This window comes from Bombina bombina, chromosome 3 (genome assembly GCF_027579735.1).
Source record: "Bombina bombina isolate aBomBom1 chromosome 3, aBomBom1.pri, whole genome shotgun sequence".
Lineage (NCBI taxonomy): Eukaryota > Metazoa > Chordata > Amphibia > Anura > Bombinatoridae > Bombina > Bombina bombina.
In genome coordinates, this window is record NC_069501.1 from 488856269 (window position 1) to 488871424 (window position 15156).

At 42.3% G+C, this 15156-nt stretch overlaps 1 protein-coding gene across 1 annotated transcript; it reads left to right on the forward strand.

Moving 5' to 3' along the window:
* Window positions 1-8717: 8717 nt before the first annotated feature.
* Window positions 8718-10516, forward strand: LOC128651742 (FERM domain-containing protein 6-like; the record flags this gene model as incomplete). The annotated part of the gene is given in 2 exon segments (XM_053704724.1): window positions 8718-9705; window positions 9708-10516. Coding segments are annotated over 2 exon segments (1512 nt in total), but the record flags the coding sequence as incomplete, so codon positions are not given.
* Between the last annotated feature and the right edge of the window lie 4640 nt (window positions 10517-15156).

A 15156-nucleotide genomic window follows, 5' to 3' on the forward strand; every position in this document is an offset into this window, starting at 1 on the left:
TAGTTAAGGTTGTTAATCCAAATGCTGTGACTCTTCAGCTACCTCCCTCTCTCAGGATACATCCTACATTCCATGTGTCCCTCCTGAAACCTTTCTCTCCGACAAGGGATCCCCCTCATCCGTCATTGACTAACCCTCCAGTTGTGGATGATGTTGAGTATGAAGTGGATTCTATTTTGGACTCTCGTTTATACCGCAATCAACTCCAGTACCTGGTACGATGGAAAGGTTTTGGGGCTGATGAGGACTCCTGGGAACCATACTCTAATTTGTCGGCACCCCGTCTTCTTTCAATTTTCCATCGAAGACATCCCGACCGACCCAAGCCTTGATCCGCGGAGCGGCTCTTTTTAGGGGGGCGTCCTGTTATGTTCCTGTCCCTTTAAATCAGGATGTTCAGGTATTCACATTCCTATATAAGGCCCCTCCTCCAGTCTACCTATGCTTGGTAATTTGTATTCACTTAGCTATAAGCTGAGCAACAACGAAGACACCTTGCTGATATTCCTAACCAAGGAATTTACTATTAGTAACTACAATTGCTGTGTGCTTTTCAACTTTGGATCGTCATATTTCAGGTTTCCTTATTTTGACCGGAATCCTCAAAGTATCTTACACTTGTTAAATCTGTTTCTCCCGGCTTATACATTGAAGCCGTGTATCGGCGTCTGACGTCACCGTAAGTCTCAGGAGCTCTCTCTCACTCTGGCTGCAAACAACCAACTCCTGTGCTTAATAGTAACTCACCTTGAAGCTGCGGTAACCGTTACTATTTCTTACTCTCTGAAGGTGGTAACGTATTATACCTTAGTTCACTTACTACTTTAAAGGACTTTCCTGCATGTTATACAGTGTGATGCTTATGCAAATACAGCTACCTTTAACAATCTGATTGCTTGTAATATCTATCGATTCAGCTTGACGAACTGTGCTTTAATATTCTATGTGCCTTATCAAATATCATACTGTTGATTGTGAAGGACTGCCTGCTGTTTACATGAATACTAATAACGTTATAGACTAACTAAGGACTGCCTGTTAACTAAAAACAATATAACCCGTTATAGAGCTCTCCTGCTTAATTTATATAGAAACACCTCCTGGTTGCAACCTGTGTTATTTGAGGCTGACATTCACATGCTAACACTATTCTATATTTATCTTTCTTTTATCTACTATCTCTATAATTATCTGCATATTGCAAACTGCTATTGCAATCGGGATAATATACCTTTAAATCTCATTTCTTTCTCTCTGCATAATTATCTGCATATTGCAACCTGGTATTGCAATCGGGATAATATACCTTTAAATCTCATTTCTTTCACTCTGCATCCATGCAGCAGTGACCCTCAGATCTATGAGCAAAAACTAGGTTCTTGATTACATCTTATGAACCTAAAGGTTTGGTGTGAGACTGAGTGGTCCTGCAGTTAAGGATAATCAAATACTTGCACCTAACATAACAGAATGAGCACTGGCCCGCTAGTACCCTCGAAAAGATGCCTCCATTCCTTAAGTGCCAAAATTATGGCCAGTAATTCCCTTCGCCAATTTCATAATTGCACTCCGCTGGAGACAATTTCTTAGAGAAGAAACCACACGGGTGCAAGGAACCGTCAGGCGTAGGACGTTGAGACAAGAGGGCACCTACTCCAGTCTCAGACGCATCAACCTCAAGAACGAAAGGCAGGGCAGGGTTAGGATGAGCCAGAAATGGAGCGGCAGCAAAGGCAGTCTTAAGACTATCAAAGGCCTTAATGGCAGTAGGTGACCAATGGAGTGGATCATTCTCTTTACGGGTCTTTCTATAGTAATTGGCGAACCCCAAAAAACGTTGACTAGACCGAAGACCAACTGGGCGAGGCCACTGCAGAACTGCAGATAACTTGTCAGGATCCATGGAGAATCCTGCAACGGAGATAACATAACCTAGGAAGGTTACTTGAGTCTGATGGAACTCACATTTCTCGAGTTTACAAAACAGGCCGTTCTCACGTAGTCTCTGAAGAACCCGTGTAACATCAGAACGATGAGCCTCAAGTGTGAGTGAGTGTATGAGGATGTCGTCTAAGTACACCACAACACACTGTTGCAACAGATCTCGTAGGACATCATTAATAAATTCCTGAAAAACAACAGGAGCATTACATAGGCGAAAGGGCATTACAAGATACTCATAATGCCCGCTCCTGGTGTTAAATGCTGTTTTCCATTCGTGGCCCTCCTTAATCCTAAGTACTCCTCTGGCAATTGAGAAACCGAAGAAATGCACAAGACTTTAACTGGTTTCCGAAGACAAGTGGAAATACATTGCGGGGACCACGACAAAATTTCGGACCTGCACCAGTCGAGACTGGGATTGTGCTTTTGGAGCCAGGGATAACCCAGAACAAACAGAAAATGCCGAGAGTTTATCACCTGAAACTGGAGGGTTTCAAAATGGAAAGCCCCAACAGCCATGGACAACGGAGAAGTTTCGTGAGTAACGAGTGCGGGCTGAAGGGGCCTGCCATCAATGGCCTCAATTGCAAGAGGAACAGACCGAGGCAAAACAGGAATAGAGTGCTTTGATACAAAAGCACTGTCAATGAAATAGCCCGCAGCACTGGAGTCAACAAGAGCCTGGGTGACTATGGAGGAGTCCACCCAGGAAAGGACAACCGTGACCAAAGGTTTCTCCTTAAGCGGTTCTGGGGACGAGGATAAACCACCCTAAGTCTGCCCACGACAGGACCTTAGGTGTGAGCGTTTCCCGGCCGTGTAGGACAAGACTTCAAAAGGTGGCCCTGTAACCCACAATAGAGACAGAGCCCCTCCCTCCTCCTAAAGGCCCTCTCCACCACAGAGAGACATGTGAATCCCAGCTGCATCGGCTCAGCAGTACCTGGTGACTCGGGACCAGGAGGCATGGGAGGAGAGGGAGGCATGGGTGGGAACGAACACATAGGAGACAATGGAACAGGAGGCTTCCGCAAGCGCTCCTTGAAAGAGGGCCTCTTTCTGAGTCTGATGTCAATTAAGTTAAAAAAGACACCAATGCCTCAAGATCCTCTGGATATATCTCTGGCAGCAACTTCGTCTTTAATCGCATCAGAGAGCCCATGAAAGAAGGCGACAACAAGGGCTTCATTGTTCCAACCTACCTCTGTGGCAAGCGTACGGAACTCAATAGCATACTGAGCAACAGATCTTGTACCTTGCTGAATGGACATGAGTCGTTTAGCAGCAGAGGAGGAGCCAGCCGGAACATCAAATACCCTTCGAAAGGAGGGCACAAATTCAGGGTAATTTGAAATCACAGGTTTATTAGTCTCCCACAAGGGATTAGCCCAGGCAAGAGCTGTGTCAGAGAGTAACGAGATGAGAAATCCCACCTTAGCTCTGTCAGAGGGAAACGCCTGAGGTAACATCTCAAAGTAAATGCTCACCTGGTTCAAAAACCCTCTGCACTGAATAGGATCGCCTCCATATCGCTGAGGTAGAGGTGCAGAACCGGACATGCTCCTGGTAGGCATAGGTGCAGCAGCGGAAACAGGAGCAGCCATAACTTGCGGGACACTTTGGTCCAAATGTGCAGTGCGAGTCAGCAGGGTTTGCAGGGCTAGTGCATATTGATCCAAGCGGTGATCCTGTACATCCATCCTGGAAATGATGGCAGGTAAAGGTGGATTATTAGCACCATCAGGATTAATGGCCTTTACGTAATGTCAGGGTGCCAGGAATCAAACTGAGACGAGAAGTGCAAAAATAATCACACCTTTATTAATAGCAAAAAATAATAAAAAGTCCACAAGTCAAATAGCAAGCCAGGAAGCAAAACCAGAGCTGGTAGTCAGACGAGCCGAGTCAGGAGCCAAAGCGAATAGTCAGACGAGCCGGAATCAGGAACAAGGAAAACAGCAGAGTCAGGGACAAGCCAGGGATCTGGAACCAGGAAGGACGTCAGGCAGCCAGGTAATACACAGGAACTCTCACAAACAGGTCTGCGACAAAGCAAAGGCAAAGCATACTGAACAGAGGCCCTTTAAATAATAAGTGATGACATCACAATTCTGAGACTGCATCCTGTCTCACATGGATGATGCACACCAGACTGGCCATAAAAGGAAGTGCAGGAATTGAGCAGCATCCCCCAGAATGCACCATAGTCAGGAAGAGAGGTGAGTAAAATGGCTGCCAGCAGCACATGGCAAACACAACAGGGAAAAAACCCTGACAATAGGCCCATAAGAACCAGGAAAACCCCTGCTGCCATGAAAACATGGAGGCTAAAACCCTAGGAGCCAATAGGAGATTCAACTGATAGGGAAATAACCTTTGAACTCTTCCCGAACTGCCATGATGTCAGATCCATCCAATCATCTTGTAGGTATAAAGAAAAACAATGTAGATACTGTTCAAGGGTTTGGTTTGTCCTCTCTGTTTGCCAATTAGATTGGGGATGATAAGCTGAAGACAGTCTCCGGGTGATCCGCAAGCAGTGAAAGAAATGAGTCCAGAATCGTGAGTTAAATCTCACTGAGATCCTCGATCAGAGACTATTAGATTGGGGATTGATAAGCTGAAGACAGTCTCCGGGTGATCCGCAAGCAGTGAAAGAAATGAGTCCAGAATCGTGAGTTAAATCTCACTGAGATCCTCGATCAGAGACTATGGAATGAGGTATCCAGTGAAGACGAAACACATGTAGAATTAGGACAGATGTTTGTTGTGCTGTAGGTAAATCAGGAACAGAAATAAAGTGTGCCATCAGTCAACAACTACCATTACAACAACCTCTGAACTCTTCCCGTGCTGCCGTGACGTCAGGAGAGTGTGTGACCCAGCAACCGCGCCAACTCCTGCACGAATACCAAGAGGGGAAGCCGTGAGGACACTGCCACTGTATTTAGTGACCACTGGGTAAGGGAACACCTCCCAGTTCCGTGACAGTCTACATACCAAAGCCTAATACAAAGTGTGTGATTCTTTAAAGCTCATTATATGATTATTTATAATGATTAGTTTTGTATAGCAAGTGCTTATGTTTTATTGTATATCTTGTTCGCATTTCTTTTCAAAGTTTTATTCACAGATTGTTGAATCTTCTTTGTGAAGATGTTTGTAGATTTCCATATGGTGTCATTAACCAATTCTTTCATGGGTATCCTGCATCTCCTGTAAATAAAGGTTTATAATTTTATCTAATCATATATTTTTTTTTATAATATTAGATAGATAGAAATATATTTGGTTTTTGTTACCTAATAGACATCTATATTTTCCCACTGTTGAAATCATTGTAAATGGATGATTGTCTCAAAATGAAAGAATCATGTGCACTTCCTGGGAAGGCAGATAATAGTGATGTAATCTAAAAAGATATAACAGAAGACCAGCGCATTCGATTAAAATGCAGTTTATTAGACAACCAGAACAGCGCACATGCTATCGTACTTACAGAATTAAAATAAGTTTGCAGCATCAAATATAATAGATCCCTGGGGCTGTAATCCGGTATCGTCTGGAGAGGAACCAACTTGAATCAACACCAAGCCACTCAGCTATTACTGTGTCTAAGAAGGCGTCTGATGAAGTTTGTTCGGTCTAGTCAAACAAAACACGTTAAGGTTTTTTTCTATTGTGGGCTTCTGCAGTGAGTGGAGTTGGACTCTATTCCCCTTCTTAGACACTGTAACAGCTGAGCAGCTTGGCGTTGATTCAAGTGGAACAATTGACTGTTCCTACCCAGACGATACCAGATTACAACCCCAGGGAATGATTATATTTGATTATGCCAATTTAATTTAATTCTGTAAGTGCAATGGCTTGCGCCCTATTCTGGTTGTGTAATAAACTGCATCTGAATCAAATGCACTGGTCTTCTGTTATATCTTTTTTACATTTCTACTACAGTGAGGCATTCCAGGAAGTCTGCATTGATATAGTAATTTCATGGTGACTTATATATTAACTTTTATATGATCATTTCAACTTCTATAAGGATTACCATACACCAAGTTGCATAGAATTTATATAGTAACTTTAAAGTGATATTGAAATCATCTTTTTATATCACCATTTTTTATTAAGTGTATTGCACTTTAATTTTATTACAAAGAGAAGTTTTTTAACCCCTTAATGACCAGTCCCCTTAATGACCAGTGGCATACCTTGGGGGAGACGTTTTAAGTAGACCACCCTATTTTAGGAAGCCATCCGAATGGAGGAAGGGAATAATAGCTATTATAGCAACACAATCCCTTAACGGCCAGTGACGTATAGGGTACATCGCAGTCGTTATGGGGTTAAATAATGATGTAATATTGCACTTGTGATCACAGATTATTTGAACATTTACGGAATGCCATACATTTCTGTTAATGTATATTTCTAGATTGTCTTGTTGTGCACAGATTGCAACATGAGTGCAATTTATGCAACCTATTGTGTTTAGAATTATGTAATTTGCATAGAAGTAGTCTTTAATTTTTAGTATTTCATCATTGGTATTTAGAAAATAAATACATTTAGACATATGTTTCTTAATTGCTTACAGTTGGTAAAAAATTAGAAAAGGCACTTTGTGATACTCCTCCAGTGATAGTTGATGTATGTTCAAAAGGTCCCAAAGCAAAAAAATAAAACAAAAACAATTTAGTAATTTCACAATTCTTGGAATTGCATGATTTCTTCTTGTTTTTGGTTTAATGTCCTCCTTTATAAGTTCATTAAGTGTATACATTATATTTTGTATTAATCTTTAATTCTTTGTATTACAACATCATGTGAGGGTTTAGGATCTGTCCTGAAGAAGACCCAAAGGCTAGAATGTGTTAATTATACACTCAGGTTCTATAGTAAGGCAGCAATCTGGTCCAACTGGTGTCTAGAGACTGTAAATAAGCAGAATGAGCTCCCAACAGTTGCTCCTGATGGGTCACGGCCTTAGCCAATTCAGTGGGGTCCATATTATTGCCTGTTCGTACTGTCAGGGATTAGGATCTGTCCTGAAGAAGACCCAAAGGCTAGAATGAGTTAATGATATACTATAGAACACTGAATATAATCCAGGATGTGACCCCCAGAGACAACAACAGGTGCCGTTGAATGATGAGGATCACAACTAGAAGATAGGCAATTCACTGATTCTGAATGAAAGCTGGATTTAGGTCAAATGCAGAAATAAGCACTTCAGGTAATTCAATCAGGTAAGTAACTGTTAATACAGGTTTTAACTGAATAGCTTGACAGAGGTTAAATGCAGAGGTAAACACTTCAGGTAATTCAGGCAGTTTAGGTAAGTAACAGGCTTTGACTGAATAGCTTGATACACGTTAAATGCAGAGTTAAACAGTTCAGGTATTTCAGGCAGTCTAGGTAAATTGCAGGTTAATACAGGCTTTGACTAAATAGCTTGATACAGGTTAAATGCAGAGTTAAACAGTTCAAGTATTTCTGGCAGTTTAGGTAAGTAGCAGGTTAACACATGCTTTGACTGAATAGCTTGATACAGGTTAAATGCAGAGTTAAGCACTTCAGGTATTTCAGGCAGTTAAGGAAAGTAGCAGGTTAACACAGGCTTTGATTGAATAGCTTGATACAGGTTAAATGCAGAGTTAAGCACTTCAGGTATTTCAGGCAGTTTAGGTAAGTAGCAGGTTAAAACAGGCTTTGACCGAATAGCTTGATACAGGTTAAATGTAGAGTTAAGCACTTCAGGTATTTCAGGCAGTTTAGGTAAGTAGCAGGTTAACACAGGCTTTGATTGAATAGCTTTATACAGGTAAAATGCAGAGTTAAGCACTTCAGGTATTTCAGGCAGTTTAGGTAGTAGCAGGTTAACACAAGTTTTGATTGAATAGCTTTATACGGGTTAAACGCACTTTGGGTATTTCAGGCAGCTTAGGCAAATAGCGTACTCATAATTAGACAGAGAGGTTAACAGGTAGCCACAAAGTTGAAAGCAACAACAAACAGGCACCAGAAATCCTGCAACTCATGGCTAAATAGGCATGTGATGTTATCAGGAGGCCGTCGATTAAGGCCTACGTCACGTTGCTAGGGAATGTAGTGCAAAAAGCCCTCCGTATCAGGCTGAGAAGGAAAGTGCTGGAGCAAATCATGACAGTGCCCCCCTCCTATGGTCCCCTCCGGGGGGCCTCTATGTGGTTTGGAGGAATATTTAGCATGGAAATCCTTGATTAATGCAGGGGCATGGACCTGTTCAGCAGGTTCCCAGGATCGTTCCAATATAGGATATCCCTTCTAATTGATCAAATAGTAAAGCCGGTCACCACAAAGTTTGGAATCCAGAATCCTGCTGACCTCATACTCTGAGTGTCCAGAGACAAGAGGAGCAAGATGTTTGATTTATTTGAAGAATCAATTATAGACCACTGCCTTTAGAAGAGATACATGAAACACTGGGTGTCAGGAACCAAGCCTCCAGATTAAAAAGAAAAAGAAAAGGTCTGGGAGGCATTCTGCTAAGAAGAGCTGTGTGGGGATTTGAACCTGTGGCTCTGTGGTTACTATTCCTGTGTGCTTGCAAGTCAGTTTGCTTGTGTGTTGAGCCACAGCCAGTTCTAGGAATAGCAAGGAACTTAAAAGATCTGATCAATAACAATTTGCCTTACTTGTTATTACACATGTGCAACACACAGGTGTTCTCAATTCTGGAATTAATCAGAACCAACCCTGTGCAAAACCTCCCTATTGAAGAACGGCTGACAGATTTAAGAAGCAGACGGGGCTTGTCATACTGGGACTAAAACTTTGGGGAATTTTCACTGTAATTATACTGGATTTGTGTTTGCAAGGATATACATAATTTCACTCTGGATATGCGGACTCGTCTGCTGCTTCCCAGGTTTAAAACGTTTTCCCTAAATAGAGGAATACTCCTCTCCCACAGAGCAAGACAATGAGAATTCCCGGGCAATCGGTGGGCGCTAATAATGTGAAGTGTACCTGGCCTTGGAGCACTGACTTGATCCCCTGAGAGAGCTCAGCACAAAATGAACAAACTGAGCTTTCAGAATAATAGAGCCATGCAAGATCGATGGAGTGTTTGTGTCTTTCTCCCCAATGATGGTACCTTAAATATCATTATAAATGTTAAAGCACTTTGTCAGGAGCTCCTTGCTCAAGTATGTGATCTCCTCAGACTGAAAGACTGTCATCTCTTTGGCCTCAGTGTAATTCAAAACAATGAACATGTTTATATGGAGCTTTCACAGAAGCTTTATAAATACTGCCCCAAGGAGTGGAAGAAAGAAGCCAGTAAGGGAATTAACCAGTTTGGCCCACCTATGATAATCCATTTTCGAGTGCAATACTATGTGGAAAATGGCAGATTAATAAGTGACAGAACAGCAAGGTATTATTATTACTGGCACCTGAGAAAAGAAGTATTGCGCTCCCATTGCATACAGAGAGAAGAGGCCTACTTCCTACTGGCAGTCTTCGCTCTGCAGGCCGACCTTGGGAGCTTCAAAAGAAACAAACACTATGGAAAATATTTTGAGCCAGAAGCTTACTTTCCTCCATGGGTGATCAAGAAGCGAGGGAAAGACTATATCTTAAAACACATTCCAAACATTCATCGAGATCAGTTTTCCCTAAATGTGTCCGAGGCATATCTGATGTATATTAAAGAGGCAGCACGCTTGGAGGATGTAGCACTCCATTACTATAGGTTGTATAAGGATAAAAGGGAAGTTTTACATTACGAGGAATCCAAATATTTCAGAGTACGGGTGATGAAAAACAATTGCTTTATGACTTTCCTTGGACAAATGTTGGAAAGCTGGTATTTGTGGGCAAAAAGTTTGAGATTTTACCAGATGGTTTGCCCTCGGCCAGGAAATTAATCTATTATACTGGCTGCTCCCTGCGATCTCGGCATCTCCTTCAGCTGCTCAGTAATAGCCACCGTCTGTACATGAATTTACAACCAGTACTGCGCCGTGTCCGGAAACTGGAGGAAAATGAAGAGAAAAAGCAATACAGAGAGTCCTATATCAGTGATGCATTGGACCAGGATTTGGATCAGCTAGAGAAAAGGTCCCACGCCAGCGGGAGCAGTGCAGGAAGTGTAAAGCATAAACGCCTCTCTAGGCATTCTACAGCCAGTCACAGCAGCTCACACACATCGGGAATAGAAGCAGATACAAAACACAGGGACATTGGCCCAGAGGATAGCTTCTCTGGGACGTCGTTCCATTGTAAACTGAAAACCTGCAGCTCCATGAACAGTCACAGTAGTTCCCATACCTCCGGGGCAGAGAGTGCCGGCAAAGACAGACTGGAAGATGACTCACAGGATGACGAAGTAGAAATGTTGGTTGATGATCCAAAGGACCTTGATCTGCCTCTGGACGATAACCCTGAACAATATATTTATATCACAGAAGACATGCTGCTTTTACAACAGTTAAATGGCAATTCAGGGTTGGTTGTAAAAGAAGTAAACTCTTCTACATCCAGTTCCTCAGAAACTGTAGTGAAGCTTCGAGGACAGAATGTGAAGACCTTAAAAGAGAGCCCTCTGGGATTATTGCTGTATTGGAATCAGTGTTAAAGTTTATTAAGGACATACTGATTAACTTCATGGAGCTGGTGGAAATGTTATCTCTGCCAACCAAAACCTTGTCTGAAGTTACCTCCCAAACAAGGAAAGATTTTAAAGAACCCTTAACAGAAGAGGAAAAGACTCGGCGAAGACAGCTTAACCTCTGTTTCTATTGTGGGGGAACTGGTCACCGCATCACAGGGTGTCCAGTAAGACCCCCTAGAGGATCAAGTCGAGATACAGCCAAGTTTAAAATGGACTCTGATGTTAAGGGAACAAATTATTCTTCCACTAGCAAACTTATAGATACCCCTGGAGAGGATCTAGCTACTGAGAATACATCTATTCTACAAGCAACCATTTCTAACACGCTTCAAGAAATGGTACCTGATTTGAAACAGATGGTTGTTGGCAGTACAACTTCAACAACATCCACTACCCATGCCACTGCCTCTGTTTCTGCATCTACCACATTGGGGAACTCTGCAAAAACACCTCCTGGAAATCCTGCACATTACCTTGTTTCTGCCTTGGTTGGAGATCCATCTAACAAAAGTCACTCATCAGACATAACATGACACTGGGTGTACCCTCAGGCTCTTTTGAACAGCTACTCGGTATGCAGTTGGACACACTTGATGTAGTATCCTGAACGGTCCTATATACCGAGTACTGAGTTTGGCAGAGGGCTGTTTGAGATGAAGATATTTGGTAGAAATCCAAACTCGATTTCCTCTACAATACTTGGGAGATAACCAGCGTTTGTGATCTGCAAAGGATTTGTAACGATGAATGTATTGTTGTAGGACTTGACAGATTATACGCCAATGACGGTGTAGCCCAGTAGCACGATTGTCTACTGCTGGAACTCGTGTGTCTGTAGGGACCATGGAGAAAACCCTAGGTTCAAAGCCATAAGCTGCAAAAAACAGAGAAGACTGTAATGGAGAGTTCAGTCGGGAGTTGTTGGCTAATTCAGTGGAAATAGCTGAGACCAGTTTGATTGTTGGGGATCAATGTAGTGTCATAAGAAGGTCTCCAGAGAATGGTTAACATGCTCGGTTTTTCCGTTGGACTGAGGGTGATGGGAAGTGGACAAGGATACAGTAGTCCCCAGTTGTTTGCATAAAGACCTCCAGAACTGAGAGACAAACTATTTTCCTCTGTCAGACATGTATTACATGTAGTATAAAGAGATTGGACAATTCTTGGGCAGTAGCTAAACCTGGCAAAGGTACAAAATGAGCGGATTTAGAGAACCAATCAAACACAAACCAAATGGTATTATGACCTTGAGACTTGGGTACATCAGTGATGAAGTCCATAGATATGTGAGTTCATGGTTGATGGGGAACAAGTAAAGGTTGAAGCAGGCCAGAAGGTAGTTGATGGGAGGCCTTGTTGAAGGCACAGGTTGAACAAGCTGTGACGAAGTCTTGGGCATCCTTTTTAATAGATGGCCACCAAACATGTTGAGATAGCCCTTTTAGAGTTCCTTTAAAACCTAGGTGTCCGAATACAATATTGTTGTGTGCCCACTGGAAGTCTTAGGCAAAGGGAATTGGGTATGAAGAGACAGTTCTCAGGGGGATTACAAGATGGAGGTATCTTGCACTGCTCTACCTGCAGTCTCCTAAGCATGGAAGTAGTGAGTTGAGCTATAGTCTTTTGTGGTTTGATGATAACATCTGGAGTGTGATCTACCAAAGAATCTGAAAGAAATTGCCTGGAGAGAGCATCTGCCTTCATGTTCCTGGTTCCCAGAATAGAGGAGAGGACAAAATTGAACCTGGAGAAAAATAAAGACCAGATGGCTTGTTGTGCATTTAACCTCTTGGCTGATGTATTTTAAAAGAAAATAAGCCACTGGGTGTATCTTTCTGGAGTCAGGAGTACGTTGAGAGAGTACTGCCCCAACTGCCACATCAAAAGCGTCCACTTCCAAGATAAATTTGAGAGAGAAAGAACAGGATGTCGAAGGATTGGAGCTGAAGAGAAGACTGTTTTAAGGAGGTGAAATGTGGAGCTAGCCTTTTCTGGCCAGTCCTTGCAATTGCTCCTTTTCTGGTTAAGGCAGTGCGTGGAGCAGTGATGGTGGAGAATCCTTTTATGAACTTTCTATAATAATTGGCAAAGCCTAAGAAGCATTGCAAAGATTTCAAGGTTGAGGGTCTAGGCCAATCTATTATAGCGGATAGTTTTAAGGGATCATCTCGAAACCTTTTTTGGAGATTACATAACCCAAGAAAGGAATAGTTTCTTAATGAAAAGAACACTTTTCAGCTTAGCATACATGGAATGTTCTCATAGTTGTTGAAGTACTAAGGAGACATGTTCATGAGGGTCTTTGGAAAAAATAAGGATATCATCCAGGTAAATTATTACAAACTTTTTCAAGAAGTCTCTGAAGATTTCATTAACGCAATGCTGAAAAACCGCTGGGGCATTATATAGCCCAAAAGGCATGACCAAGTACTCGTAATGCCCAAAACAAGTATTTAAGGTTGTCTTCCATTCATCACCCTTTCAGATTCTGACCAGATTATAAAAACCACAAAGAACTGATTTTGTAAAAAAAGGAGCTTCTTGAAAATACTCAAATAACTCAGGAATTCGAGGAAGGGAATAAATGTTCTTAATGGTGATCTGATTGAGACTCCGATAATCTATGCAAGGACGAAGACCCCCATCCTTCTTCTGTACAAAGAAGAGTTCTGTTCCAAGAGGAGATGAGAAAGGGCGTATAAAACCCTATGCCTAAGTTATCCATAATGTACTTATTTGCAGCTTCGGTTTCTGGACGAGAGAGAGTGCAGGATCTTCCACAAGGAAGAGGAGCTCAGGGAAACAGATCTATGGTACAATCAAAAGGGTGATGAGGTGGTAGGGTTTCAGCCTCTTTTTTGGAAAAATCTTGAATTGAAGAATAATGTCTGGGTAGCTTTGGGAGAACCTCAAATGGGGCTATTACAGAAAAATGGAAGATCATTTTATCTTTTAAGCAGTGCTGTACACAGGAAGATCCCAAAGAAGTTAGTTTGCCAAGAGACCAGGAAAATGAGGGTTCTTGGAGTTGTAACTATGATAATCAGAATATCACTGGATACAAAGGAGAGGAGATGACATCAAAAGAAAGGGTCTCAAAATAAAAGATGCCCACTGAAAATTGTAAGGGTTGTGTGGCAGAACCTAATGATTGTCCACTAAGATTTGAGACTTCTATGACTTGGTCTTTCTTCAGAAGGGGTATATTGATCTTTTCCGCAAAAGTAGCATCTGTAAAGACATCTGCTTCCCTCGGAATCGACTAATGCCTGTTCTGGAATCTTGAGTGTTCCAAAATGAATAGTAACAGGAACGAAAAGCTTGGTTGCGTGGGTAGTAAGGGAAATATGGCTTGACTCCTTCCCACACTTAGGAATCAAGCCTTTGCTTTTACTGGCCGGGTTACGCAGTCTTTCAATAAATGACCTTTAAGACCACAATACATACATAGTTCTAAATTTCTGCGTCTTTGTCTCACGGCATTTGTAAATTTGATTGTGCCCACCTCCATGGGTTCCTCTGTGTCTGGAGGGTTTTCAGGGTGAAGCAATTTGGTGGAGAATCGTGAAGCAAATCGATATGTAGGCCTATAAGTGGCTTTCCTAATGCACCTGCATCCAGGCGTATACATAGTTTGATAAAAGCCTCTAGAGAATCTGGGAGATCACGGAATATTAATTCATCTTTAAGTCGCTCCCACAGACCACTAATGAAAGCTGCTCTCAAGGCACCTTGGTCCCAAGTTGTCTCCGCCACCAGGGTATGAAATTTGATGGCACGCTGTGCCATAGACTGGCCTCCTTGATGGATCTCCAGGAGAGTACTTTCAGCGGCTGCTGTTCTTCCAGGTTTGTCATATACTGAGGAAAAGTTTTTAATGAAGGAATCAATGTCCTGAAGAAGTGAATCATCTTTCTCTAACAGAGGAGACACTCAAGACAGAACTTTTCCTTTTAATAAGGATATCAGGAAAGTCACCTTAGCTGTGGAGGAGTAAAACATAGTAGGATGGCTCTTGAAATGAAGACAAAATTTGTTTAAGAAACCTCTGCATTCTTCAGGGTTCACAGCATATTTTTCCGGAAGCGGAATCCTAGGGGCTACAGCTACCCCTCATTGAGGGAAGGAAGGTGCAGAGTCAGTAGAACCACTGTCTGCAACAGCCTGAGGAGGCTGAGGAGAAATTGGAGGAGGGTCTGTAGTAAGGCAGTAAACTGGTCCAATTTGGTGTCTAGAGACGGTAAATAAGCAGAATGAGCTCCAAACAGTTGCCTCTGATGGGTCATGGCCCTAGCAAATTCAGTGGCGTCCATATTATGGCCCGTTCGTACTGTCAAGGTTTAGGATCTGTCCTGAAGAAGACCAAAAGGCTAGAATGAGTAAATGATACACTCTAGCACACTGAATATCCAGGACGCGACCCCCAGAGACAACTGCAAAAAATGTAGTTAGTGCTTTAGAATAACTCACGTGCCGTTGAATATTGAGGATCACAACAGGAAGATAGGCAGTTCACTGATTCTGATTGAAAGCTGGATTTAGGTCAAATGCAG